Source organism: Rhipicephalus microplus, chromosome X (assembly GCF_043290135.1).
Source record: "Rhipicephalus microplus isolate Deutch F79 chromosome X, USDA_Rmic, whole genome shotgun sequence".
NCBI lineage: Eukaryota > Metazoa > Arthropoda > Arachnida > Ixodida > Ixodidae > Rhipicephalus > Rhipicephalus microplus.
The window spans coordinates 221,679,348-221,704,852 of record NC_134710.1 but is presented as its reverse complement, the minus strand read 5'-3'; the positions used below and the strand labels follow the sequence as shown (position 1 = coordinate 221,704,852).

Genomic DNA, 25,505 nt, shown 5'->3' with positions numbered 1-25,505 from the left:
TAAGTTGGTAGAGAACAATGATGTAATTGTGCACGACGTCGCTTCCCGTCAATCATGTTTGCCAGGTTTGAAACACGTTTGAAGGACAAGCATGGAAAAAAGTATATGAAAAATTACTACGCCCCTCCACTTTAAGAGAATTAACCAATCCACGATTGTTATTGCTCATGCGATGAGCTATCCACCTGGCACTCTTCAACCAAGTAGGCTGTAATATTACCTGTGTATTATTTCGTAGAGGAGAGGAACTTGATACAAAAATTGTTTTTTGTCTCCGTAAACACAAAATTACACAGGATGTTTCACCTAACTCTAAACAAGCATTAAAACACGTAGTTTGACGCACCTGATTAAAAGGAAGCTGAAGCACTTTTCTAAAAAACATTACTTAGGAACGTGTAAGGACAACTTCATCTTTGCTGAATTATAAAAGCGATGTGTGAGTTCTCAAAATTGAACGCCAATAGCACTTTATGGTGAAAAAACAGTGGCTGTGGCCACCGGGCTTCTTGAGACGCCGAGCAAACACGGTGACGTCATTCTCGGCATGCCACGTCATCTGCAACTGCAGCACTGCTGAACTGTGGCCTCTGCGATTAGTTCCGGCAACGGCACGTGATGGGTTAGTCACAGAGGCTGTGCTTGAAGATAAAAAAGAACACTTGCTCCGGGCCAGAGGAAACGAAGATGACGTAGGTTTCCACGCCCAGTCTTTCATCGCGCTCGCTGGGGCGGAGAAGGCAAGCTATTATTCCGCCTGTTCTAAAGCTCCTGCTCAAACAAACGCGAAAAGAATTATGACATCGTACACAATAATGTCGGTCCTTTCTAAACACGAAGTTTGATAGAATTCTAAAATCCCTTCAGCTTCCCTTTGAAGCAGTGCCATATTTGGGTTTGACGTCATGTGGCCATCCTTCGGCCATTTTTAAAAGCTCACGAGCTCATTACTTAGAAACATTATTCAATTTTTTATATGTAACTTTTTGACCAAGTGCGTTTTTCTTTCATTATACAGAGCATGCGCCACCAACCAATCACGGTTTTTCGATTTCTGGCGTATATGCTTCGTTTAATTCGTTTTTTTTTTTGTGTGTGCTAAAAGGAAGCACCGACCGTTTTAACTGGACGTGCGCAGCAGCTCTGCCGACGTACGATAGCAGCGATTTCTATCCTGAATGCGTCCACATAGCTGTTGCGGATGCTCATGGGAGTCTGTTCAATACCCCGTGAATGCACTCATGCGCGGCGGTATGCGTGTTAGCCTCGCCGCGGTGGTCTAGTTTTAATGGTGCTCGAAAGTTGACCTGAAGGTTGCAGGATCGAGTCCCGGCAGCGGCGGCTGCATTTTTCATTCAGGCGAAAATGTCTGAGGCTCGTGTATTTGGATTTAGGTGCACGTGAAAGAGCCCCTGGCGGTCGAAATTTACTGAGTCCTCTAGCACGGTGTTTCTAATACTGATATCGCAGTGTTACAAAATTAAAATTTTGATAAATACTATTACGCGCTATTGTACTCCACCATTCTCAACTCTGCTTCGAATGGAACTACCTTGCGTGCAGAACGTCAACTATAGCTTATAAGAGATAACGGCGCTTCGTTTCCATGTGCGGCCGCCAAAAATGCTGACGTACGGTGAAGGTGATGCCTACATGGCCGCGGCCGCTCGTTTCGCCACGGTCTTCGCACAGTTCATCGTTCGGTAAGTGCCGAAGCACCCAGGCGTCCGTGAGCTGCCAAGCTCCACAATTCGTTGATCCCGTGACGGATAAGGATTATCAAATATGCTTAGGCACTTAGTAAGTGGTACAGCTTTAAGCCACGCGTTGGTTGCGCATTTCACGGGGTGGGGCGACTGGGGCGAGCCACGCTTCCACGATGTAATATTAGGTTACGTGTTAACACAACTCCTATATGGTACTACATGGTAGCTGTGTATGGCTCTTTTCAGAAACTGTACATAAAGCGTTGACTTGACTAGGACATCTTCCACGCACAGTGTCACTTTTCTCTTCCTGTTATGCCCCTTTTGGTATATGTTCTCTCTGAAAGAACGTTGCTCGCAACATTGTCAGGTGTTAATGCAGCGTTTTCAAGTGCATATGATTTACTGGCAGGGCTCTTACCGGAAGTTGTGTATGAGCATGGCTGCTGAATGCACACACACACCTTTATTTTGCAAACTTTGCCTCATTCAGCCGAGATATATGTGAGTTGAGAAACTTCTCATTCAATATTTGAAACCTATCCCTGCTTGGTTGCTCGCTCGCCGCGCTGTCTCGATAATGAATGCCTCATCCTGTAGTCGACATGAATCGTATTCTCCATGACGTAGAATGTGAGCAACTAATGTGCGCAGAAAGCAGAACAGCGCATTCTTGTGTTGATTAGGATGTATATACACTTGCATATTACAGTAGGCTGGCGAATAATTGAAAGTGGTTTCATTGTCGGTGGATGCTGCTGCCGATAGCGTTCAATACATTTAGTCATGTGTTACATCGATGCAAGTTTCATGTTTAAGATGACTTACTTGTAGCAATCAGCGGCCATTTACTATGAACTGAGTTTATATAATCATTGTAGGGACTTGCAGTCTAGCGAAAAGCTGCGGCTTAGATCTGGAAACTCCTCTTATAACGCTATCATCTGCCAAAAATCAAGGTGCATGTTTAGGGTGTACCCTGGCAGATGAATAACGTCTGAATGCAAGTCATTTGTGACGTATTCATAGTTTAAAACAGCGCAAAAATAAACGCGTATACAAGATGCTCACTGGAGAAGTGGAATGCACCTCGAGATTGATGGCAAGAAATATTCTTGCAACACAGAGTGTGAACAGGTGTAAGCAATCCCTTTACTTACATCGTATCCGAGCAGCACGGTCGCATTGTAAACCAGTATTCTGCACTGACATTCATGGCAGCGAAACAAAAACCATGCCTTTAGGTATTCTATGCAGGGTCTAGCCCCACTGTGACACAATAGTCTTGCCCCAGCCACCTCTCCTGGAAAAAAAATAAGAAAATAATAAAAACTCCAATATCCTATACGCTGTGTGTTATGTTTCTGGGCGTTTTCTGATTCGTTCAGAGTTCACAGTGCACCATTTTTTAACCGAGTAAGTTATACACGTTACCTGAAACTGACGTACATGCCGATGAAATTGGAGGTTGTAAGGTCCACACAATCTAACTTTTTATTTGCCAACATTTATACGTAAAGTAACAGAAAATAGTTTAATACAAGTAAATGACACCAACAAATAACTTTACCGCGGCGCTTTTCGTAGCCATGCTTCGGGACACTGTGTTAAATCTTCGTAGCCAGAAAAGCTCTCACTGCGGTTCTACATGAGATATAATTCTGCTAAAACATAAAGGCTGCACCGGGTGCTCAAAGGCACAGTCCTGCCCAGGCCGCTAGTACGCTTCGAAGGTTCCGAGGGGCGAGAAAGGCCGTCAAATAGGCCGGCATAGCAGTGCGGTGCAGGTTCCGTAGCCGCAGGCTTCACAGCAGGTGGCTTTGGCCGAGGCGATGATATGAAAAGGCTGGTGCTGACGTCATCGAAAACCAAAAGCAACTGCTGTGCAGCATTCAGTTGACACCAACGCAGTGGTTTTCGATGACATTTATTGAGCGAAAGGTTGCGTATAACGGCGATGCTTTCGGGGAGGAACATAGCCAATGATGCAGTGGAATCCTCATGAAACAACTATTTCTATCTGAATGGAGCGACCCGCAAGGCAGCAGTGCACTGTTCTATGTAGCAGGAGGTTATATCCCTGGAAGATCGTGCAGATAGGTCGGCCGGATCGAGAGCAGCTCGACTGGCGGCAATGTTCCTGGTCGCAGACCTGAAGAAAGTAAGCACGCGTCGACATCTTAATAAGAAGCAGCGTGTCTCACGAATCGCGAATAAGAGAACGGAACACAGCAATTCGTGATCGACGCCACCTTGCTTGGTTGCACCTAGTTTCTTGCCCTTACACTCTAAGGGGGATTGGGCAAGAATCCGGCGGTTAATGTAAGTGAAAAATAAATGCCTACGCAGGAAAAACGGGAAAGTGTTTATTTTTTCAAATTTGTCTTTTTCTCTCATCGCAAATTCACGCATATTTTTTAATGACATTTTCAGGAGGCAAATTATGTGCATACAAGATGTCTGTTTAAAAATACTGCCTTTAATAATAATAATAATAATAATAATAATAATAATAATAATAATAATAATAATAATAATAATAATAATAATAATAATAATAATAATAATAATAATAATAATAATAATAATAATAATAATAATAATAATAATAATAATATAAATATAATAATAATAATAATAATAATAATAATATTAATAATAATAATAATAATAATATTAATAATAATAAATGCAAAGAAAAAGAAAAAAACACAAATCCATACTGTTCAGTTTAAGATTATCCACTCATTGTCTCGCATTTGTTGTGCATGTTTTCCAAATGTAAAAATGCAACATCTTCTTATACTCTGATAGCGCTTTATCCACCGGTGCCCTATAGAGGGCACGTTCCACTAATTTGAAGTGAATGCCATCATCACCAATAAAAATGACGACGAGAAGAACAACGGCAATAACCTGCAGTAATCAAGATTGAATGCGACAATTTTAGCGCGCGACAAATCAGGAATAAGAGGTAAAAAATAACTTTGCGTAGTTTTCAATTCGCTGTCTTGACGAATGGTATTATGCCATACGGTTGCCTGAGAATATTCATATAATAATATACACTCATGTTTGCACATAGTTTACCTCCCTACCAGCGACCTAAAGAAAATACAAGAATCAGTACTGTGACAATCACGGATATCCGGCAATTGGATGGCGCCTCGTTTGTTCTTACAATGGAACCCGAACGGTGAAGACGACGTCGCCTCACGTGGCAAGTGAAGGGGAAGTCATGGAGGAATTTATCAATCAGAATAAAAGTATATCGAGCTAGACTTGTCATGCTTCTAACTATTTCAATATTAATATATAGTAATTAAATTTGTTGTATTGCCTATCCCAAGCTTTTAAGAAGAGTAATGCGAAGAAACAACAAAAAAAAGTTCACCTAATACTCACCCAATTCCCTGCATTGGGTAAGAGCCATCAGAAGAAGAAGAAGAAGAAGAAGAAGAAGGAGACGTTCGCCATGGAACGCTGCGCTTATAGCCGATTCACTTATAGCCGATTCACGAATAGCCGATTCACTATCTCGAGCCACACTTGATGGCCCTGTGATCTCGGTACTACCAGAATCGGAACACATAGTGTCGATCAGATATAGAAAATGGGCTATTTATACGGATATTATGGAAAATATTACTAAATATACGGACTATCAGCACCTAACATACCCCTGGAAACCTCAGTGGAGTCAATCTAAAAAGTTAGAAGTTTTTTTAACCAAATTTCGATGTCGTGTCCCTCCATTAAACTTTTACTTGCACAGAGCTGGTCTGGCGATATCCCCCCTGTGTCCATTCTGTGAAGAAACGGAAACAATAGAGCATTACTTTATAACATGTAAAAACTATTCATTAATTAGGAAAAGACTTTTAATTGTTCCGTTTCAAGCAGTAGGTTTAAATTTAACTGCAGATAATGTTCTAAGTTTCGGTGCCTTTAGCTTGGGACATTGCCACAGGAGCGTATTCGATGCTGTATGCAATTTCATTCGAGAATCAAAGCGCATGTCATAATAATGCCTGCTTAAATATATTTCTGAAGACACTTGTCTAATTTTGAATGAAATTTGCATATTCATTTGATTGTGACCGGGTGAGATAAGCTCGATTGTCTGGTCTACTCAAAATTTCTGTCTTCCACTGTAGTATTACCTCACCTTTTCTCTTCTTGATTCAATCTTCAATTATTTGTTTAGTTTAATATTCCTTTTTAGTTAATTATTATTTTCTATTACATCATTAGTTTTTTCATTAAGGATAAACCTTTTAATATATCTCATATAGGATACTTCTAGATTTCATGGCCAATCCCCCATAGTGGGTATGTGCCAGTGCGAAGGGGCAACAACAACAACAACAACAACGCTGCGCTACGTTTTCTTCTGCACGTTCCCACTTCCACAGAAGAGCTACTTCGGGTTCAGATGCCGAATCATGTGGCCTTCCTTATGGCGATGTTCCGCGTTTCGGTTGAGGTACATCGACACCAGCCGAGTAGCTTTGGATCTCCGTTACCAGCCCCTGGGGAGGACATCATCCTGCTGCCTGGCACGTTCTACAGCTACGACGGGTGTTCCTTTACTGGCCTCGACCGAGTTGTTCCCGCCAAGATCCGCAGCACCGTTGGTTGGTCCTGTTTCATCCCGAGTCTGTCGACGTTCCTTCACCTGCGACTCAACCAATGGCATTGGTGACCACGGCTGTGGAGCTACCCTTCCCGCTACCCGTGTGAGCTACATCGACTCGGCCTCGTTTTCGACGATCCTGAAGCCAGTAATTTTGCTCGATCGCTTCGGCCTACGTGGAAGGCGCCTTCTGTGAATGTCCCAGCGTCGGGCCTGCGCGCCAGTGCTGCGCCAGCGCCTTCGTCACCGTGTCCCGCCCAATGGCAACCGTGAAGACGAATCTGCAGTCAGAAAAGGTGACTACTGTTGAGGACTCCGTGCAACTTCAGTTTTACAGGAGTCTTCCATCTGATGTCGAGTAGTCATTTGTGCAATACAACGTCGATCCTTCCTGAGGGCTGGCTCCACAGATTTTATTTTCGCGCTAAAGTCCTGAATGATTTCGACGGAAGGCGCAGTGGTGTCACTTCACATGTTTATTGTTGGACAGTTTTTGACAGTTCTCTTTAGCAGTTTTTATACATGTTACTAATTAAAACGTTATTAACGAACCTGTCTTGCATTTGTCTTTGTTAAAGTTGCAACCTCAACTGTCTGCATGCACACACCTCTGCATGTAGATTGGACTTTTCGGAATACTGTGCACAGTAAACTCGGACTGCATAGACAGCGTCGGTGTTAGGTATTGTTATCTATTTATATATTCATTTCTTAGTATATTCTGCTCGAGTTGTGAAAATGCCATGACCACGATGTTGCATGTTTTTTATTAGCTAAATACCCCCCTTTCTCTACCACTGTAAAGCCACTGTGTGTAAAACAAAGGAATTTATAAATATATTGAAATAATATTTACAGTTCGCATTTGATCAAGAAAGCCATTCCCTCTTTTCACGGGCAAACAGAAAAATGAACAACCAGATCTTCAAAAAGATGACACCAAGTATAACAACTTTTCTTAAAATAACTTTATTATTATTCAAGCATTTATACTTGTTCAAATAACCACCACCAACAATCACAACGAAAGAACCACGAATATAACTGTGGCCATTAAGGGTGCAAATGGCAATTTTAGGGTTCACTTTCTCCATAAAACTCGTGGTGCATAAAGTAGTAGAGTGGTATGCTCAAAAGATAGTGCAACGAAATCACGTTAATAAACGCTCAACTTGAATTGTCCGCCGATGTGAACCGAGCTCAAAGTGCTACCCTTCTATACTCTCCCGCTGAACCAAGACTGAGTTTGTTCTGTAGTACTAGAACACCAATAATTGTAATCATTGGTAATTAACGTCACAAAAAACAGCCTATGATAATGACAAGTGGAAGTCTTGGAGCTTGCGAATTTTAACCACCGGTAGTGTCTTAAACTGCACCGAAATATAAACACATAGCTTAAAGAGCCGAAAAATACAAAGAATTTCCGTTCACACCTATGCATAAACAGTGTAACCGAAGATTCCTTGTTCACATTGTTTACGAGAAAAGATACAAGGCATACGTACACAAACGTGCGTGAAGCTGCGCCACACACGTGTGGTTTAGTAACAAAGACGAATTTTGCAAAATATGTTCTAATCACACACAATACGACTTAGAAATATACTGCGTCTTGGCGAAACGAACCGAAGGCACTGCCGCAGCGTTTCGTGGATGAGCTTAAACACCGGGTAGTCGGTCAGCATGCCGAGGTTGACAAACGAGTCTATCAGGTCCGTGTGCAACTCATGCACCTCGTCTAGCGTCTGGATTTTCTGCGTAGGAACCTGCAATATGTGCCAGCTGGGTTCGATGACTTCTACGGTGAGGAAATACTGCAGGTTCTTCACAAAGTGCATCATTCGCTGGCGCATCTCGAACGCCACTACCGGGTACGATGCCGAACGGCGCTTGATGCTTTGTCATGCACCCAGAACTTTGAGAGCCAGAACTTTGAAGACCATCTGGTAACAGCCCAGGCTCCAAATGCTGAAGACGAGGTTGACGGGCCCCTCTACGTCGTGGTTGATTGTAAACGCCTCATGCCCGACGGCAACCACGCCGGTCACCGCGGTCTTGTCAGGCGTGTCGACCATCAGCTTCTCCATGTGGGAGGCGAGGCCACTCTCCAGGATCTGGTGCTTGAGGCACTCCTTGTACTGGTCACTAGGATTTTCGCTTACCAAATTGTTCATCATAAAAAAAAAACTCTGGTGTCTACTACTGGCCATCCTCGATGCCCGAACTTTCACGGAAGACGGTTTGGCATGGACAAAGGGCATGGTTCAGGGTCACAGTGTCATCATTATTGAAAGAAATTGGTGGCCAGGCCTGGCTGTCTCGGATGAAAGGTTGCGTATAGAGCTCCACAGCAGCGATTACTGACGCCATTGGTTGATTCACGGGAGGTGTAGCGGCGACGGACCCGGGCTGGAACGGGACCAGCTGAGCTTCGATCGAGGCCAAAGACCGAACCTGAATGGCAGCCGTGGAGTGTTCCATGCAGCAGGAGGACATTGTTCAAAGCCGCTGGCAGAACGACCGTGTCAGTGGTACCACTGAATTGAAGGCACCTGGATTGGTAGTCGTGAATTTCTCGGCGAATCCAACCCGCAAGGGAACACAAGTCGCAATTCACAGGCGAATCCAGCTTTTCTCGGAAGTGGTGCTGAAAAGATCGGAGCCCAACATCCCATGGCTGACGTCACCTTCATCTCCCTCGTGATCGGACGTCATCTTTGTCGTTCTCGCATCATCACGTCGCATTCTTCATGTAGCCTCCGAATATCGAAGTGCATGGCATCTGTCGAAATTTCCGTGTTTACTCCTTAATAGATTTTAAAGGAGCAAACTATAGATAAACAAGGCAATTGTTTAAAATCATGACATTTATGGGTCTGATGTTTGCATACAGTTAACGTGCATTACTAGCACTGTTCTTGTCATCAAAAAAAGTAGTGTGCCTAATTTAAAGATTGATAATTTATTGCATGGAACCTATTACAATGAATGAGGACGTGTTTGTAGGTATACAAGGAAATCTTAATTCTCCATCTGGACGCAGCTATCGACACTCAAGTTTTGGGAAATCCCACTTATAGGCATTCTTCAAGCATTTATACTTGTTCAAATAACCACCACCAACAATCACAACGAAAGAAACACGAATATAACTGTGGCCATTAAGGGTGCAAATGGCAATTTTAGGGTTCACTTTCTCCATAAAACTCGTGGTGCATAAAGTAGTAGAGTGGTATGCTCAAAAGATAGTGCAACGAAATCACGTTAATAAACGCTCAACTTGAATTGTCCGCCGATGTGAACCGAGCTTTTTTAGAGTATTGTTGAGGAGGAAAAAAACTATTCATACACCACATGCGGGTTTCAGTGCGGCCTCACTTGGGCAGGGATCCTTTCGACCCTGGTAGCGATCGCTGACTGCTGTGCCTTATAGGACCACTCACAAATCCGCGTTTAAAGACGAGGGGGTGGTTTTCGCCTCTCCTTCATATACACGTTGCATCCTCCACGCCCCTTAGTTCTTGAATGTACGTGAGCAATATCAGCACTAAACATTCGAGCCTATGATTTAGCGCTTCTCGGCTGCATGCAGTTATCGCCGCTTGCACAGTTTTGCACACACAAAATGAAGTTTGATCAGTTGATTCTGGACAATATTCATTCAAGACAAAGAAGAACGGATGGGTGGCTGGATGGCAAAGCAGTGCAAGAGACAAATCACATGTTATATTTCGCAAACATCAACCAATCGAGAGCATGTATGCTGTAAATGTCACGGAAACTACTGTCTGCGTCGCAGTAGTGCGCCAAGGACGAGGAATATTAGAAAGGAATATTGCGCTCTTTTTTGGTATTTTGGGAACCTGGGGAGTGGCCTTTTAGTGGGAGTTTTAGCAAGTCTTTCCCAGGCTGAACGTGAGTGAGCTGACAAGATCACTGTCGGGGAAGTAAGTCCTTCACAGTGCCACGTGATTTTGAGGCGCCACTTTTTTTGCGTTACAACTTTGGCAGATTGGGCTAACCTTCCCGCATGTAGTAAAAGCCAACCGGAGAGAAAGAGGAAACGAGTAAGTTTGAATGCAGCAAATGATCGTGGTCTGCATTTTTGTGAGGTTTTTACTGGGTGATAAGTAGACACAGAAACCATTATTTTACAGATATCTTTCAGTACATGAAATCTGTGCCTAACCAAGGAAGACCGGGTTCGAGAGACGTGCCTTCTGGTTTATTAGATATCTAAGGCTACGCTGTGCGCCTCGTTTCCAGTCTTCCCCGAGTGATCAGGGACCCATACTGTTTCAATTATTTTGCCACGCTGACAGTTATTCAGAATGTTTCACTTTTTTTAGAAAGTTTGTATTTTCAACATGGTTTAGAAGTAAAGCTATAGAGCAGTTACAAAAACGAACCTGCTTGTGCTCCTTCATCTAACAAAGCAAATTGTGGATCAATATGTTCTATTCACGCAAAATACTTGTTATATCGTGCCACAGAGCAACGGACGAGAGCAAGGCCGACGCGGACGCCGAACTGCTTATGTCAACGAACGAGATGGAACCAACGTGAGATGAAGCACAAAAAGAAAAAGTACAATACAATTACATGGAATGAAAGGTGGCCTAACGGAACGCAGCCTCGTTCGTACTCTCTGGATATGGCCTAAAGAAGCAGCGGCAACCATCGCTAAAACTATAGCACATAAATGAGCGTGATATGACGAAATGAAACAGGATGAATGTATAAAAAGAAACACGTGGTTTGACTTTTCGCAGACACACTGGAAGCCTGCTTACAGTGGACAAGAAAGGGGAAGGTAAAATGTTCGAAAATGCCGAGAAGAAACTGTATTCATCTGGTTTTTTATTTTCATACTATTTGTCTTCTCGTATACATTATTTGTCCCCAGAATAATGAAAACGAAAGATTGCAATGACAATCATCAACGGGTTCCCGCATTTCGACAGCCAGTTGTAAGTTGAAAGCCACCGCATCCACTACGAAGTAGGCCAATGGACCCCAGCACGTGTCCCTGCCCAATGCAGCACTATACTGTTACGTGATTTCGTCTGACTGAAAGAGGGCATAGTGGGGCATACCCAAGAAAGGTGCCTCAGACTTAGAGTGAAGAAGTGGTCGTTTTCGGTGAGCTGCGTTGGGGCTGCGGACTGACAACTGGTATTTTCCACGTAACATTTTTGGTGGAAGTGCTGGGTGCTCTTCTGACAATGGAGCTACGCAGTGGACGCCTCCTTAAGCCTGCTACTATGGCTCCGGGTGAGGATACGGCTTCGCCACCTACCTCAGCAACGACAGAAACCCGGTACGTCGCCCTAACGCAACCTCGTGATCCCGGTACCTTTACTGGAGAGGACAACGCGATTGTGGACAAATGGCTTAGCACGTACGAGCGCGTCAGCAAGCAATATGGCTCGGACCCAACCGTTATGCTTGCGAATGTCATTTTCTATCTTGACAAGACCCCTCTTATCTGGTTTGAGACCCATGAGCACAAAATCACAAGCTGGGAAATGTTTAAACAACAGCTCCGCGACCTCTTTGGCAACCCGTTTGGTCAACAGCTTGATGCCCGAAAGCAATTGGCTGTACGTACACAGACGTCCACTGAGCCCTACTTGACTTATATTCAAGACGTCTTAGCGTTGTGTCAAAGGGCCGATCCCAACATGACTGAGGCCGACAAGATTTCGCACGTTTTAAAAGGAATCGCCGACGATGCGTTCAACCTGCTTGTATTTACCTAGGTAACGACCATCGACGCCGTGATCAAAGAGTGCCGCCGTCTCGAGCAGGCGAAAAGTCGACGCATTTTGCAGCAGTTTCAGCGCCTACCCAACACCGCGGCAACGTCGTCTTGCGAAGCCCCTCCTTGTCATCCGTCTACAACCGAAGACGTGACGCGTTGTCCGACGTGAACTCGAGGCCGCTTACCCGGCTGCCAACAAACCGACGTTGCCCGACGCCTCAACGCCAGCTGCCGCCTTGACCCAGGCTGTTGTCCACCAGGAATTCGCTAACCTTGGTATCCTGTCCACTGCACCCACCCTGGATAATACTGGTCCCTCGATAGCTTCTGTGGACATGAGACGTCGCCGTCCGTACTCTATTCTAACCAGGAACCCGGCTGAATGGAGAACAGCTGATGATAAGCCAATCTGCTTCCGCTGTAGTCGCGCTGGACACTTCGCTCGTTACTGCCGCAGCCAATGGCCATCTATGTCTTCTAGCTCGTATCCCGCTTACAGTAACTCATTCCGTCCACCAAACCACCGTTATCCGACCCGCACTGAGTCTACAGCATTTACGGCCCCTGAGGACTACGGCCACCTTGTCCCGTCGTCGCCACTGCCTCAAAGCCGCCCTTCTCGTTCAAATACGCGTCGCCGTTCTCCCTCACCATCGTTTAACCGCCGCATGTCCCCGGAAAACTAGGCTGCGCAGCTTCTGGAGGTGAAGCTGCCCTGTCGACCTTACCCAAAAATCCTCTGTTGCCCTTACGTTTGAACCGGAACACCCTAGAAGTATATGTTGATGGCACACTTGTTGAAGCTTTGATAGATACGGGTGCTCACGTCTGTATCATGAGTTTGCGTTTTCGTCGTCGCATGAAGAAGGTCCTCCCGCCCCCCTTGACCAGTGTCGTCCAAGTTGCAGATGGTGCAACAGTCCCTGTCGTCGGTATGTGCACAGCTCAACTTACCGTATCCGGTCATCAAGTGGTCGTCCTTTTTACCGTGCTTGCAACATGTCCCCACGACCTCATACTAGGCCTCGATTTTCTTGCCGCCAATTCTGCTCTGATTGATTGCTCCGCTGGTGTGCTCCGCCTTGAACTGCCACAAATCAGTGCCGCCCCGTACCAGCCTACATGCCGATTACAATGCAGCGACTTTGTTCGCCTGCCCTCTAAAACTGTGACGTACGTCGATTTTCTGTGCTCACCAGCTGTGCCCGACGGTGACTATTACGCTATGCCTCTCACCGACGTACTCCTTGCGCACAATGTTGCAGTGCCCTATACGGTGCTCAGCATCACAGATAACAAAACTGCCCTACCTCTTGTCAATTTCGGCTACATGAATCACGTGCTTCCACAAGGCATTTCTGTGGCCCACCTGTGTGCGTTGTTCGATTCACAAATTAAAGTGCTTGCCTTAGACACACTTGTTTCACCGCAACGCACATCACTCGCAACACATTCGGGCAGCCGTCAACTTGTAGACATGATCGCCACTGATCTTCCGCCTCCGCAAGTTGAAGCCCTACAACATCTTCTCGAGGCCTACCAGGATATTTTCGATTTTGGCGACCGCCCTCTTGGGCAGACGTCCTTTGTCCAGCATCGCATACACACAGGTGATGCCAGCCCTGTTCACCGCCGTTCCTACAGAGTCTCTGCTTTTGAGCGGAGCATAATTCAGTAGGAGGTGAACAAGATGCTAGCGAAGGACATTATTGAACCATCCTCCAGTCCCTGGGCATCCCCGGTGGTATTAGTTAAAAAGAAGGATGGATCGTGCCGATTTTGTGTGGACTATCGCCACCTTAACAACATCACCAAGAAAGACGCATACCCTCTGCCCCGCATTGACGACGCCCTTGATTGCCTCCATGGTGCCGCCTACTTTTCTTCCATCGATCTTCGTTCTGGTTATTGGCAGATTGCCGTGGACCCCATGGACCGAGAGAAGACGGCTTTTGTAACACCCGATGGCCTCTACCAATTCAAAGTCATGCCTTTCGGCTTATGTGATGCCCCCGCCACCTTTGAACGAAAGATGGACTCTCTGCTCTATGGATTCAAGTGGTCTACGTGTCTTTGTTATCTGGATGACGCGATTGTGTTTGCTCCCACTTTTGAAGCGCACCTTGAGAGACTGTCGAAAATTCTTGATGTATTCCGTCTCGCCGGCCTTCAGCTGAATTCATCCAAGTGCCGGTTTGGTCGCCGTCGCATTACAATACTTGGACATATTGTTGACGCTTACGGCGTACAGCCTGACCCAGAAAAAGTTCGAGCTGTGAAGGACTTTCCTGTGCCAAAAACCGCCAAAGATGTCCACAGCTTTGTGGGGCTCTGCTCCTATTTTCGGCCGTTCATCAAGAACTACGCGGAAATCTCTCGGCCCCTAACAGATTTACTCAAACCAGATGAGACGCTTACCTGGGGTCCCTCGCAAGCAGCAGCATTTTCCGACCTGACCACTTTGCTCACTTCTTCTCCTGTGCTGGCTCACTTCGATCCTACGGCACCGACCGAAGTGCGCACCGATGCCAGCGGTTACGGAATAGGCGCTGTGTTGGCTCAGCGACAACGTGGGCAGCATTGCGTGATAGCTTATGCCAGCAGGCTGCTGTCCACCTCGGAGCGTAATTATTCCATCACTGAGCGCGAATGCCTAGCGCTGGTGTGGGCAGTCGCGAAATTTCGCCCTTACTTATACGGCCGACCATTTATAGTTCTCACCGACCACCACGCTCTCTGCTGGCTCGCCTCCCTCAAAGATCCCACAGGTCGTCTCACCCGCTGGGCACTCCGCCTCCAGGAGTATTCTTACACCGTAGTGTATAAATCAGGAAAACTGCACAAAGATGTGGATTGTCTGTCACGCTACCCTGTGGCCGACTGCGATCCTACGAGCATTGATTCTGTGGGCTGCGTCCTTTCCATCTCCCAGCTGCTTCATCTCGGGGACGAGCAGCGTCGCGATCCGGATATCAGCCGCCTAATACATCAGCTCGAATCTTCACCGCAAGACGCTTCTGTTCGCATGTTTACCTTAAAGGACCGCACATTATATCGGCGTAATTTATCGCCAAATGGTCACGACCTACTTCTGGTCATACCAAAGCACCTGCGTTCCACAGTCCTACGCGAGCTCCATGACGCGCCAACCGCGGGTCACCTTGGTGTCTCTCGCACATATGACCGTGTGCGCCGCCGCTTCTACTGGCCTGGCCTTTCACGCTCGGTACGTCGCTATGTCAACGCTTGTGAGATTTGCCAGTGTCGCAAAAAGCCGTCGGACCTACCTTCCGGATATCTTCAGCCCATCGACATCCCATCGGAGCCATTCTTCTGTGTTGGTTTGGACCTTCTCGGTCCCTTCCCAGCATCCGCCTCCGGAAACAAGTGGGTCGCGGTGGCTACTAATTACGCGACCCGTTATGCAGTTACGCGAGCCATGCCAACAAGCTGCGCTACAGACGTCGCTGATTTTCTACTACGCGATCTCATTTTAGTGCATGGAGCCCCTCGTCAACTGCTGACAGACCGAGGCCGTACGCTCCTTTCGAAAGTGGTTGACGATATCCTGCGTTCCTGCTCTACCCAACATAAGCTCACGAAATCTTACCACCCCCAGACAAACGGGCTTACAGAACGTTTAAACCGCACCCTGACAGACATGCTATCGAAATACGTCTCGGCCGACCATCGTGATTGGTACCTTGCACTACCCTACGTGACGTTCGTATACAATTCCTCCCGGCATGACACTGCTGGGTACTCGCCATTTTACCTTCTGTTTGGACGCGAACCAACATTGCCGTTGGATACCTTCCTGCCAGCCGCTGCGCAGTCTACTTCTGAATATGCACGCGACGCTACTACCCGAGCTGACCACGCTCGTCAGCTTGCCCGCAGCAGATTAATGGCGTCCCAAGACTCGCGGAAGCAACGTTACGACGAGCGGCATCGCGACGAACACTTTCCAACAGGTTCCCTCGTTCTTCCTTGGTCCCCTACGCGACATGCAGGCCTTTCAGAAAAACTTCTCTCTCGTTTCACGGGCCCATACCGCGTGCTCAGACGAGTGACCGACAACACATATGAAATTGTCCCTGATAATTCATCAACCTGTTCCGCTCTGCTGTCAAGCGACATTGTCCACGTATCAAGGCTCAAGCGTTACCACACTGCTCCTGCTGTGGCCCCGTAAACTCGCCGGGTCGGCGCTTTGGCCGCCGGGGGTCGTGTTACGTGATTTCGTATTACTGAAAGAGGCCATAGTGGGGCATACCCAAGAAAGGTGCCTCAGACTGAGAGTGAAGAAGTGGACGTTGTCGGTGAGCTGCGTTGGGGCTGCGGAGTGACAACTGTTATTTTCCACGTAACAATACGTCCAGCTTTCTGCGCATTAGTGGTCAATAAAGTTACGGCCACTCGCTTTACCTCAAGATGATGCTACCAGAGGCAAAATAGTGCTACTCAAGATATCGCTGTTTGCGGCCCGTGTCGAGGCTCCAAGTGGCTAATTATGCATTTCACCACCAGCAGAGACATTGCCGAATTCGTCCGTTCAATGCTGTCGTCCCAAGGCTACTGTTGTCAGGTCCATCATCTTCGCTGGGGAGGTCACCACATGATTAAAGCCTATTCGTGGACCGTGGATGGACGACCGGAAAAGATCAGGACCCACTGTGTCCCCAACGAAGCTTCCTCGGCGTCTTCGGACCTGGCCGTCATTGAGCTTGTGGCGCAGGTCAACTTCTGCGTGTATATTGAATTGGATCACCTCTTGGGGACACTTGACATTGGCCAGCCGACATGGAACCACGTCTGCCTCATCGCTGTTTTTTATTTTATCAGGAATATGAGTTCCCCATGGGAGTCTGTAGCATATATGACCCACTCTGCCTCTAGCTCCCGATCAAAGCTACGTTGCTGCGTCTCCTCCTCTGCTGGCTGTCGTACCTCGGAGGCTGTCCTCGCTTTTTTCGTTTTGGGCTCCTCGGCAGTACCGTTGGCCTTGGCTCCAGCTGAACGCTCGCGCCCGTTGCTCTGCGGAGCGATACAACTTAACAGCTTCGCAACTAACTGCAAATGCTCCCCGCTGCCCCATCGAAATCACTGTCCAGAGTTGTGCATTTTCTGAAAACTTACATAACGTTTCTCGTTTATGATATAGTTCTTTATAGGAAAAACGTTATTGTCGCAATGCCGGGTATGCTTGAAGACCAAATATTCTCGGCAGGCGGCTTGGGCCGAGACAGCGGGCGTAGAGCGAGGACCCCAGTGTCATCATTTTTGAAAGCAATTGGCAAATCGGGCCCGGTGTTCTTAGATGACGGACTGTGTAGCTCTACAGCAGCGGTAACCGATGCCATTGGTTGAGTCGCAGGTGGTGTAGCGGTGACGCAGCCGGGCTGGAAGAGAACAGGCGGTGCTTCAAAATTTGGCAAGAAAAAATCGGTCAAGGCCAATGAGGGAAGCTGCACGGCAACAGTGGAGTGTTCTATGCAGCAGGAGATAATCGTCCAATGCCGCTGGTAGGACGATCTTGCCAGGATGGTTCGAATATAACTCGATCGGTAGTCGTGAATATTGCGGCTAGTCTAACCCCCAAAGGAACACCAGTCAGATTTCACAGGTTAACCAGTTTCTCTCAGGAATCTCGCAGAAGATAACGGAACACAACATTCTATGATGATGATTATGATGGGAAAGTAACGTCGCACATTCCCACTTTAAAGAATTTCCCGATGGCCCAATGCTGAATAAGTTGGTAGAGAACAATCATGGAATTGTGCACGACGTCGCTTCCCATCAATCATGTTTGCCAGGTTTGAAACACGTTTGAAGGACAAGCATGGAAAAAAGGATATGAAAAATTACTAGGCCCCTCCACTTTAAGAGAATTAACCAATCCACGATTGTTATTGCTCATGCGATGAGCTATCCACCTGGCACTCTTCAACCAAGTAGGCTGTAATATTACCTGTGTATTATTTTGTAGAGGAGAGGAACTTAATACAAAATTGTTTTTTGTCTCTGTAAACACAAAATTACACAGGATGTTTCACCTAACTCTAAACAAGCATTAAAACACGTATTTGATGCACTTGATTAAAAGGATGCTGAAGCACGTTTCTAAAAAAATTACTTAGGAACGTGTAAGGACAACCTGATCTTTGCTGAATTAGAAAAGCGATGTGTGAGTTCTCAAAATTGAACGCCAATAGCACTTTTTGGTGAAAAAACAGTGGCTGTGGCCACCAGGCTTCTTGAGACGCCGAGCAAACACGGTGACGTCATTCTCGGCATGCCACGTCATCTGCAACTGCAGCACTGCTGAACTGTGGCCTCTTCGATTAGTTCCGGCAACGGCATGTCATGGGTTAGTCACGGAGGCCGTGCTCGAAGATAAAAAAGAACACCTGCTCCGGGCCAGAGGAAACGAAGATGACGTAGGTTTCCACGCCCAGTCTTTCATCGCGCTCGCTGGGGCGGAGCAAGGCAAGCTATTATTCCGCCTGTGCTAAAGCTCCTGCTCCAACAAACGCGAAAACAATTATGACATCGTACACAATAATGTCGGTCCTTTCTAAACACGAAGTTTGATAGAATTCTAAAATCCCGTCAGCTTCCCTTTGAAGCAGTGCCCTATTTGGGTTTGCCGTCATGTGGCCATCCTTCGGCCATTTTTAAAAGCTCACGAGCTCATTACTTAGAAATAATATTCGATTTTTTATATGTAACGCTTTGACCAAGTGCGTTTCTTTCGTTATACAGAGCATGCGTCACCAACCAATCCCATTTTTTTTTTTAATTTCTGGCGTATATGCTTCGTTTAATTCGTTTTTTTGTGTGCTAAAAAGTAGCACCGACCGTTTTAACTGGACGTGCGCAGCGGCTCTGCCGACGTACGATAGCAGCGATTTCTATCCTGAATGCGTCCACATAGCTGCTGCGGATGCTCATGTGAGTCTGTTCAATACCCCGTGAATGCACTCATGCGCGGCGGTATGCGTGTTAGCCTCGCCGCGGTGGTCTAGTTTTAATGGTGCTCGAATGTTGACTCGAAGATTGCAGGATCGAGTCCCTGCTGCGGCGGCTGCATTTTTCATTCAGGCGAAAATGTTTGAGGCCCGTGTATTGGGATTTAGGTGCACGTGAAAGAACCCCTGGCGGTCGAAATTTACGGAGTCTTCTACTACGGTGTTTCTAATACTGATATCGCAGTGTTACAAAATTAATATTTTGATAAATACTATTACGCGCTATTGTACTCAACCATTCTCAACTCTGCTTCGAGTGGAACTACCTTGCGTGCAGAACGTCAACTATCGCTTATCAGAAATAACAGCGGTTCGTTGCCATGTGTGGCGCCAAAAATGCTGACGTACGGTGAAGGTGATGCCTAGATAGCCGCGGCCGCTCGTTTCGCCACGGTCTGTGCGCACAGTTCATCGTTTGGTAAGTGCCGAAGCACCCAGGCGTCCGTGAGCTGCACAGCTCCACAATTTGTTGATCCCGTGACTGATAAGGATTTTCAAATACGCTTAGGCACTTTGTAAGTGGTACAGCTTTAAGCCACGCGTTGGTTGCGCATTTCACGTGGTGGGGCGACTGGGGCGAGCCACGCTTCCGCCATGTAATATTAGGTTACACGTTAACACAACTCCTATATGGTACTACATGGTAGCTCTGTATGGCTCTTTTCAGAAACTGTACATAAAGCGTTGACTTGGCTAGGACACCTTCCACGCACAGTGTCACTTTTCTATTCCTATTATGCCCCTCTTGGTATATGTTCTCTGTGAAAGAACGTTGCTCGCAACTTTGTCAGGTGTTAATGCAGCGTTTTCAAGTGCATATGATTTACTGGCAGGGTTCTTACCGGAAGTTGTGTATGAGCATGGCTGCTGAATGCACACACACACCATTCTTTTGCAAACTTTGCCTCATTCAGCCGAGATATATGTGAGTTGAGAAACTTCTCATTCATCATTTGAAACCTATTCCTGCTTGGTTGCTCGCTCGCCGCGCTGTCTCGATAATGAATGCCTCATCCTGTAGTCGACATGAATCGTATTCTCCATGACGTAGAATGTGAGCAACTAATGTGCGCAGAAAGCAGAACAGCGCATTCTTGTGTTGATTACGAGGTATATACACTTTCATAATACAGTAGGCTGGCGAATAATTGAAAGTGGTTTCATTGTCGGTGGATGCTGCTGGTGATAGCGTTCAATACATTTAGTCATGTGTTACATCGATGCAAGTTTCATGTTTAAGATGATTTACTTGTAGCAATCGGTGGCCATTTACGATGAACTGAGTTTATATAATCATTGTAGTGATTTGCAGTCTAGCGAAAAGCTGCGGCTTAGTTCTGGAAACTCCGCTGATGACGCTATCATCTGCCTAAAATCAAGGTTTATGTATAGGGTGTACCCTGGCAGATGAATAACGTCTGAATGCAAGTCAATTGTGACATATTCATAGCTTAAAACAGCGCAAAAATAAACGCGTCTACAAGATGCTCACTGGAGAAGTGTAATGCACCTCGAGATTGATGGCAAGAAATATTCTTGCAACACAGAGTGTGAACAGGTGTAAGCAATGCCTTTACTTACTTCGTATCCGAGCAGCACAAGTAAACAAGGGAGCGCCTTTGAGCTTGAGGTCGCATTGTAAATCAGTATCCTGCACTGACATTCATGGCAGCGAAACGAAAACCATGCCTTTAGATATTCTATACAGGGTCTAGCCCACTGTGACACAATAGTCTTGCCCCACCCACCTCTCCTGGAAAAAAATAAGAAAATAATAAAAACTCCAATATCCTGTACGCTGTGTGTTATGTTTCTGGGCGTTTTCTGATTCGTTCAGAGTTCACAGTGCACCGTATTTTAACCGAGTAAGCTATACACGTCACCAGAAACTGACGTACATGCCGATGAAAATGGAGGTTGTAAGTCCACTCAGTCTAACTTTTTATTTGCCAACATTTATACGTAAAGTAACAGAAAATAGTTTAATACAAGTAAATGACACCAACAAATAACTTTACCGCGGCGCTTTTCGTAGCCATGCTTCGGGACACTGTGTTAAATCTTCGTAGCCAGAAAAGCTCTCACTGCGGTTCTACATGAGATAGAATTCTGCTAAAACATAAAGGCTGCACCGGGTGCTCAAAGGCACAGTCCTGCCCAGGCCGCTAGTACGCTTCGAGGGTTCCGCGGGGCGAGAAAGACCGTCAAATAGGCCGGCATAGCAGTGCGGTGCAGGTTCCGTAGCCGCAGGCTTTACAGCAGGTGGCTTTGGCCGAGGCGATGATATGAAAAGGCTGGTGCTGACGTCATCGAAAACCTAAAGCAACTGGTGTGCAGCATTAAGTTGACACCAACGCAGTGGTTTTCGATGACATTTATTGAGCCAAAGGTTGCGTATAACGGCGATGCTTTCGGGCAGGAACATAGCCAATGATGCTGTGGAATCCTCATAGAACAACTATTTCTATGTGAACGGAGCGACCCTCATGGCAGCAGTGCAACGTTCTATGTAGCAGGAGGTTATATCCCTGGAAGATCGTGCAGATAGGTCGGCCGGATTGAGAGCAGCTCGACTGGCGGCAATGTTTTCAGTCGCAGACCTGAAGAAAGTAAGCACGTGTCGACATCTTAATAAGAAGCAGCGTGTCTCACGAATCGCGAATAAGAGAACGGAACACAGCAATTCGTGATCGACGCCACCTTGCTTGGTTGCACCTAGTTTCTTGCCCTTACCAACTAAGGGGGATTGGGCAAGAATCTGGCGGTTAATGTAAGTGAAAAATAAATGCCTACGCAGGAAAAACGGGAAAGTGTTTATTTTTTCAAATTTGTCTTTTTCTCTCATCGCAAATTTACGCATATTTTTTCACTGACATTTTCAGGAGGCAAATTATGTGCATACAAGATGTCTGTTTAAACGTACTGCCTTTAATAATAATAATAATAATAATAATAATAATAATAATAATAATAATAATAATAATAATAATAATAATAATAATAATAATAATAATAATAATAATAATAATAATAATAATAATAATAATAATAATAATAATAATAATAATAAATGCAAACAAAAAGAAAGAAACACAAAGCCATACTGTTCAGTTTAAGATTACCCACTCATTGTCTTGCATTTGTTGTGCATGTTTTCCAAAATGTAAAAATGGAACATCTTCTTATACTCTGATAGCGCTTTATCCACCGGTGCCCTATAGAGGGCACGTTCCACTAATTTGAAGTGAATGCCATCATCACCAATAAAAATGACGACGAGAAGAACAACGGCAATAACCTGCAGTAATCAAGATTGAATGCGACAATTTTAGCGTGCGACAAATCAGGGATAAGAGGTAAAAAATAACTTTGCGTAGTTTTCAATTCGCTGTCTTGACGAATGGTATTATGCCATACGGTTGCCTGAGAATATTCATATAATAGAATACACACAGATTTATACATTGTTTGCTCCCTACCAGCGACTAAAAAGGAAATACAAGAATGAGTACTGTGACAATCACGGATATCCGGCAACTTGATGGCGCCTCGTTTGTTCTTACAATGGAACGCGAACGATGAAGACGACGTCGCCTCACGTGGCAAGTGAAGGGCCAGTCATGGAGGAATTTATCAGTCAGACTAAAAGTATATCGTGTTAGACTTTTCATCCTTCTATCCGTTTCAATATTATATTTAGTAATTAAATTTGTTGTATTCCCTATCCTAAGGTTTTGAGAGGAGTAATGTGAACACCCAAAAAAAGTTCACCTAACACTCACCCAATTCCCTGGATTGGGTAAGAGCTATCAGAGGAAGATGAAGAAGAAGAAGGGGACGTTCGCCATGGAACGCTGCGCTACGTTTTCTTCTGCACGTTCCCACTTCCACAGAAGAGCTGCTTCGGGTTCAGATGCCGAATCGCGTGGCCTTCCTTATTGGCGATGTTCCGCGTTTCGGTCGAGGTACATCGACACAAGCCGAGTAGCTTTGGATCTCCGTTACCAACCCCTGGGGAGGACATCAACCTGCTGCCTGGCACGTTCTACAGCTACGACGGGTGTTCCTTTACTGGCCTCGACCGAGTTGTTCCCGCCTAAATCCGCAGCACCGTTGGTTGGTCCTCTTTCATCCCGAGTCTGTCGACGTTCTTTCACCTGCGACTCAACCAATGGCATCGGTGACCACGGCTGTGGAGCTACCCTTCCCGCTACCCGTGTGAGCTACATCGACTAGGCCTCGTTTTCGACGATGCTGAAGCCAGTAATTTTGCTCGATCGCTTCGGCCTACGTGGAAGGCGCCTTCTGTGAATGTCACGGCATCGGGCCTGGGTGCCAGTGCTGCGCCAGCGCCTTCGTCACCGTGTCCCGCCCAATGGCACCCGTGAAGCCGAATCTACAGCCAGAAAAGGTGGCTACTGTTGAGGACTTCGTGCAACTTCAGTTTTACAGGAGTCTTCCATCTGATGTCGAGTAGTCATTAATGCAATACACCGTGGATGCTTCCTGAGGGCTGGCTCCGCAGATTTTATTTTCGCGCTATAGTCCCGAATGATTTCGACGGAAGGCGCAGTGGTGTGACTTGACATGTTTATTGTTGGAGTAATTTTCACAGCTCTCTTTAGCAGTTTGTATATACGTTACTAATTAAAACGTTATTAGCGAACCTGTTTTGCGTTTGTCTTTGGTAAAGTTGCAACCTCAACTGTTTACATGCACACACCTCTGCATGTAGATTGCACTTTTCAGAATACTGTGCACGGTAAACTCGGACTGCATGCATATATATATATATATATATATATATATATATATATATATATATATATATATATATATATATATATATATATATATATATATATATATATATATATATATAATAAACATCTTACCCTTCCTTCAAACTTCGAAGTTTTTCGCAAGGACAGGTGCGGCTCTCGCGGGGGCGGCGTAATGATCGCAGTTAAAGAAGAGTATCGCCCATTACAAATAGACATCGATTCACCATTAGAAATTATCTGGGTCAGCGTTCACATTGGCCATACACCTTGTGTCTTAGGCGCTTGTTACCGTCCCCCCGATGGTCCCGCAGATTTCGTCGACAGTTTAAACGATACAATTGGCACCATCTTGCACGAATTTCCAAGTAGATTGTTAGTTATAGGTGGTGATTTTAACTACTCGGGTATCGACTGGCCAACAAACTCCGTCACTGCGCAAAATAATCGCCTCGAATGCCTTAGCTTCATTCAATGTATTGATTACCACCAACTTACGCAGATAGTATGCGAACCAACGCGGAGCGCACATTTGCTTGACCTCATTCTCACAAATCAACCCGAAATTACTAACACACACGTCATTGACGAAATAAGTGACCATAAGGCCATACACTGCACACTATCAGTGGCACGCACTATCAAAACTAAAACAGAAAAACAAATCTTCAACTACGGACGCGCTGACTTACAAAAAATTAACGATATGCTGGAAACCTTAACTGTTAATCTTGAAACTGGGTTGCAGGATCGTACAATGAATGAAAACTGGTGTCTATTTCGCGACAAGCTCAAAGAAATTCAGGCATCTTGTATTCCAAAAACGGTAATAACCTCTAGGACTAACGACCCATGGTTTACCCGTGACGTCAAACGGCTTTTAAACAGGAAAAAAAGGGCCTACAGAAAGTCAACTCGAACCAACGATCCTGATGACTGGCAAAACTACAAACAGATTTCTACTTTAACTGAACAAACAATACGTGAGACAAAACATAAGTATTTTAATATTACGCTCCCAAGTATTATGAAAACCGACCCAAGCAAATTCTGGAGTATTATAAACCCCAAGAAGAAAAACACGGTACCCGTCCTAACCAATGCAACCGGGGTTAAGTTATCCTTGCAAGAATGTGCCGAACATTTTAACAAAACCTTTGCCAAAGTTTTCACTACCGAGCTACCTTTAAATGACTCTTTTGATCCGTCGAAACCAAACATAGATTCCAGTTTTACGCCCATTGTAATTACAGCCCATGGCGTGGCATGCGCTATCGACCACCTAGCTTCCAAGACTAGCCCCGGGCCTGACGGTATAACAGCGAAGCTCTTGAAAATAACTTCTCCTTACTCAGCTTACCTGCTTTCGTTGTTACTTCAGCAATCCCTAGATTCAGGTTGCTTGCCGGACGATTGGAAATTTGCCCATACCCTACCATTTTTCAAATCTGGCGACCGGTCTGATCCCCTTAACTATAGGCCCATTTCACTCACTTCAATCAGCTGCAAGTTGCTGGAACATATTCTTTTCACACATGTTGTAACCCACCTTAATCAGAATAACTTCTTCATTAGCAATCA

The 25,505-nt window shown here is 45.7% G+C and overlaps 2 protein-coding genes across 3 annotated transcripts in view; both read right to left on the bottom strand.

Annotated features, from left to right (window-relative positions):
* Window positions 1-3,728: 3,728 nt before the first annotated feature.
* Window positions 3,729-25,505, bottom strand: part of LOC119187558 (retinoic acid receptor RXR-alpha-B) — a 123,666-nt gene continuing 101,889 nt past the window's right edge. Inside the window, exon 3 of one of the 2 annotated variants that reach the window (XM_075878686.1) lies at window positions 3,729-3,858. In XM_075878686.1, the coding sequence (XP_075734801.1) occupies window positions 3,779-3,858 (80 nt within the window). In that variant the 3' untranslated portion in view covers window positions 3,729-3,778. Of the gene's footprint in view, window positions 3,859-21,441; window positions 21,744-25,505 lie in introns of those variants that run through there. The other variant, XM_075878687.1, reaches the window with a different exon arrangement.
* LOC142777098 (uncharacterized) lies at window positions 7,728-9,047 on the bottom strand. Its single transcript, XM_075881392.1, has one exon. The coding sequence runs from the start codon at window positions 8,604-8,606 to the stop codon at window positions 8,247-8,249; it is 360 nt and encodes a 119-aa protein (XP_075737507.1). The 5' UTR covers window positions 8,607-9,047; the 3' UTR covers window positions 7,728-8,246.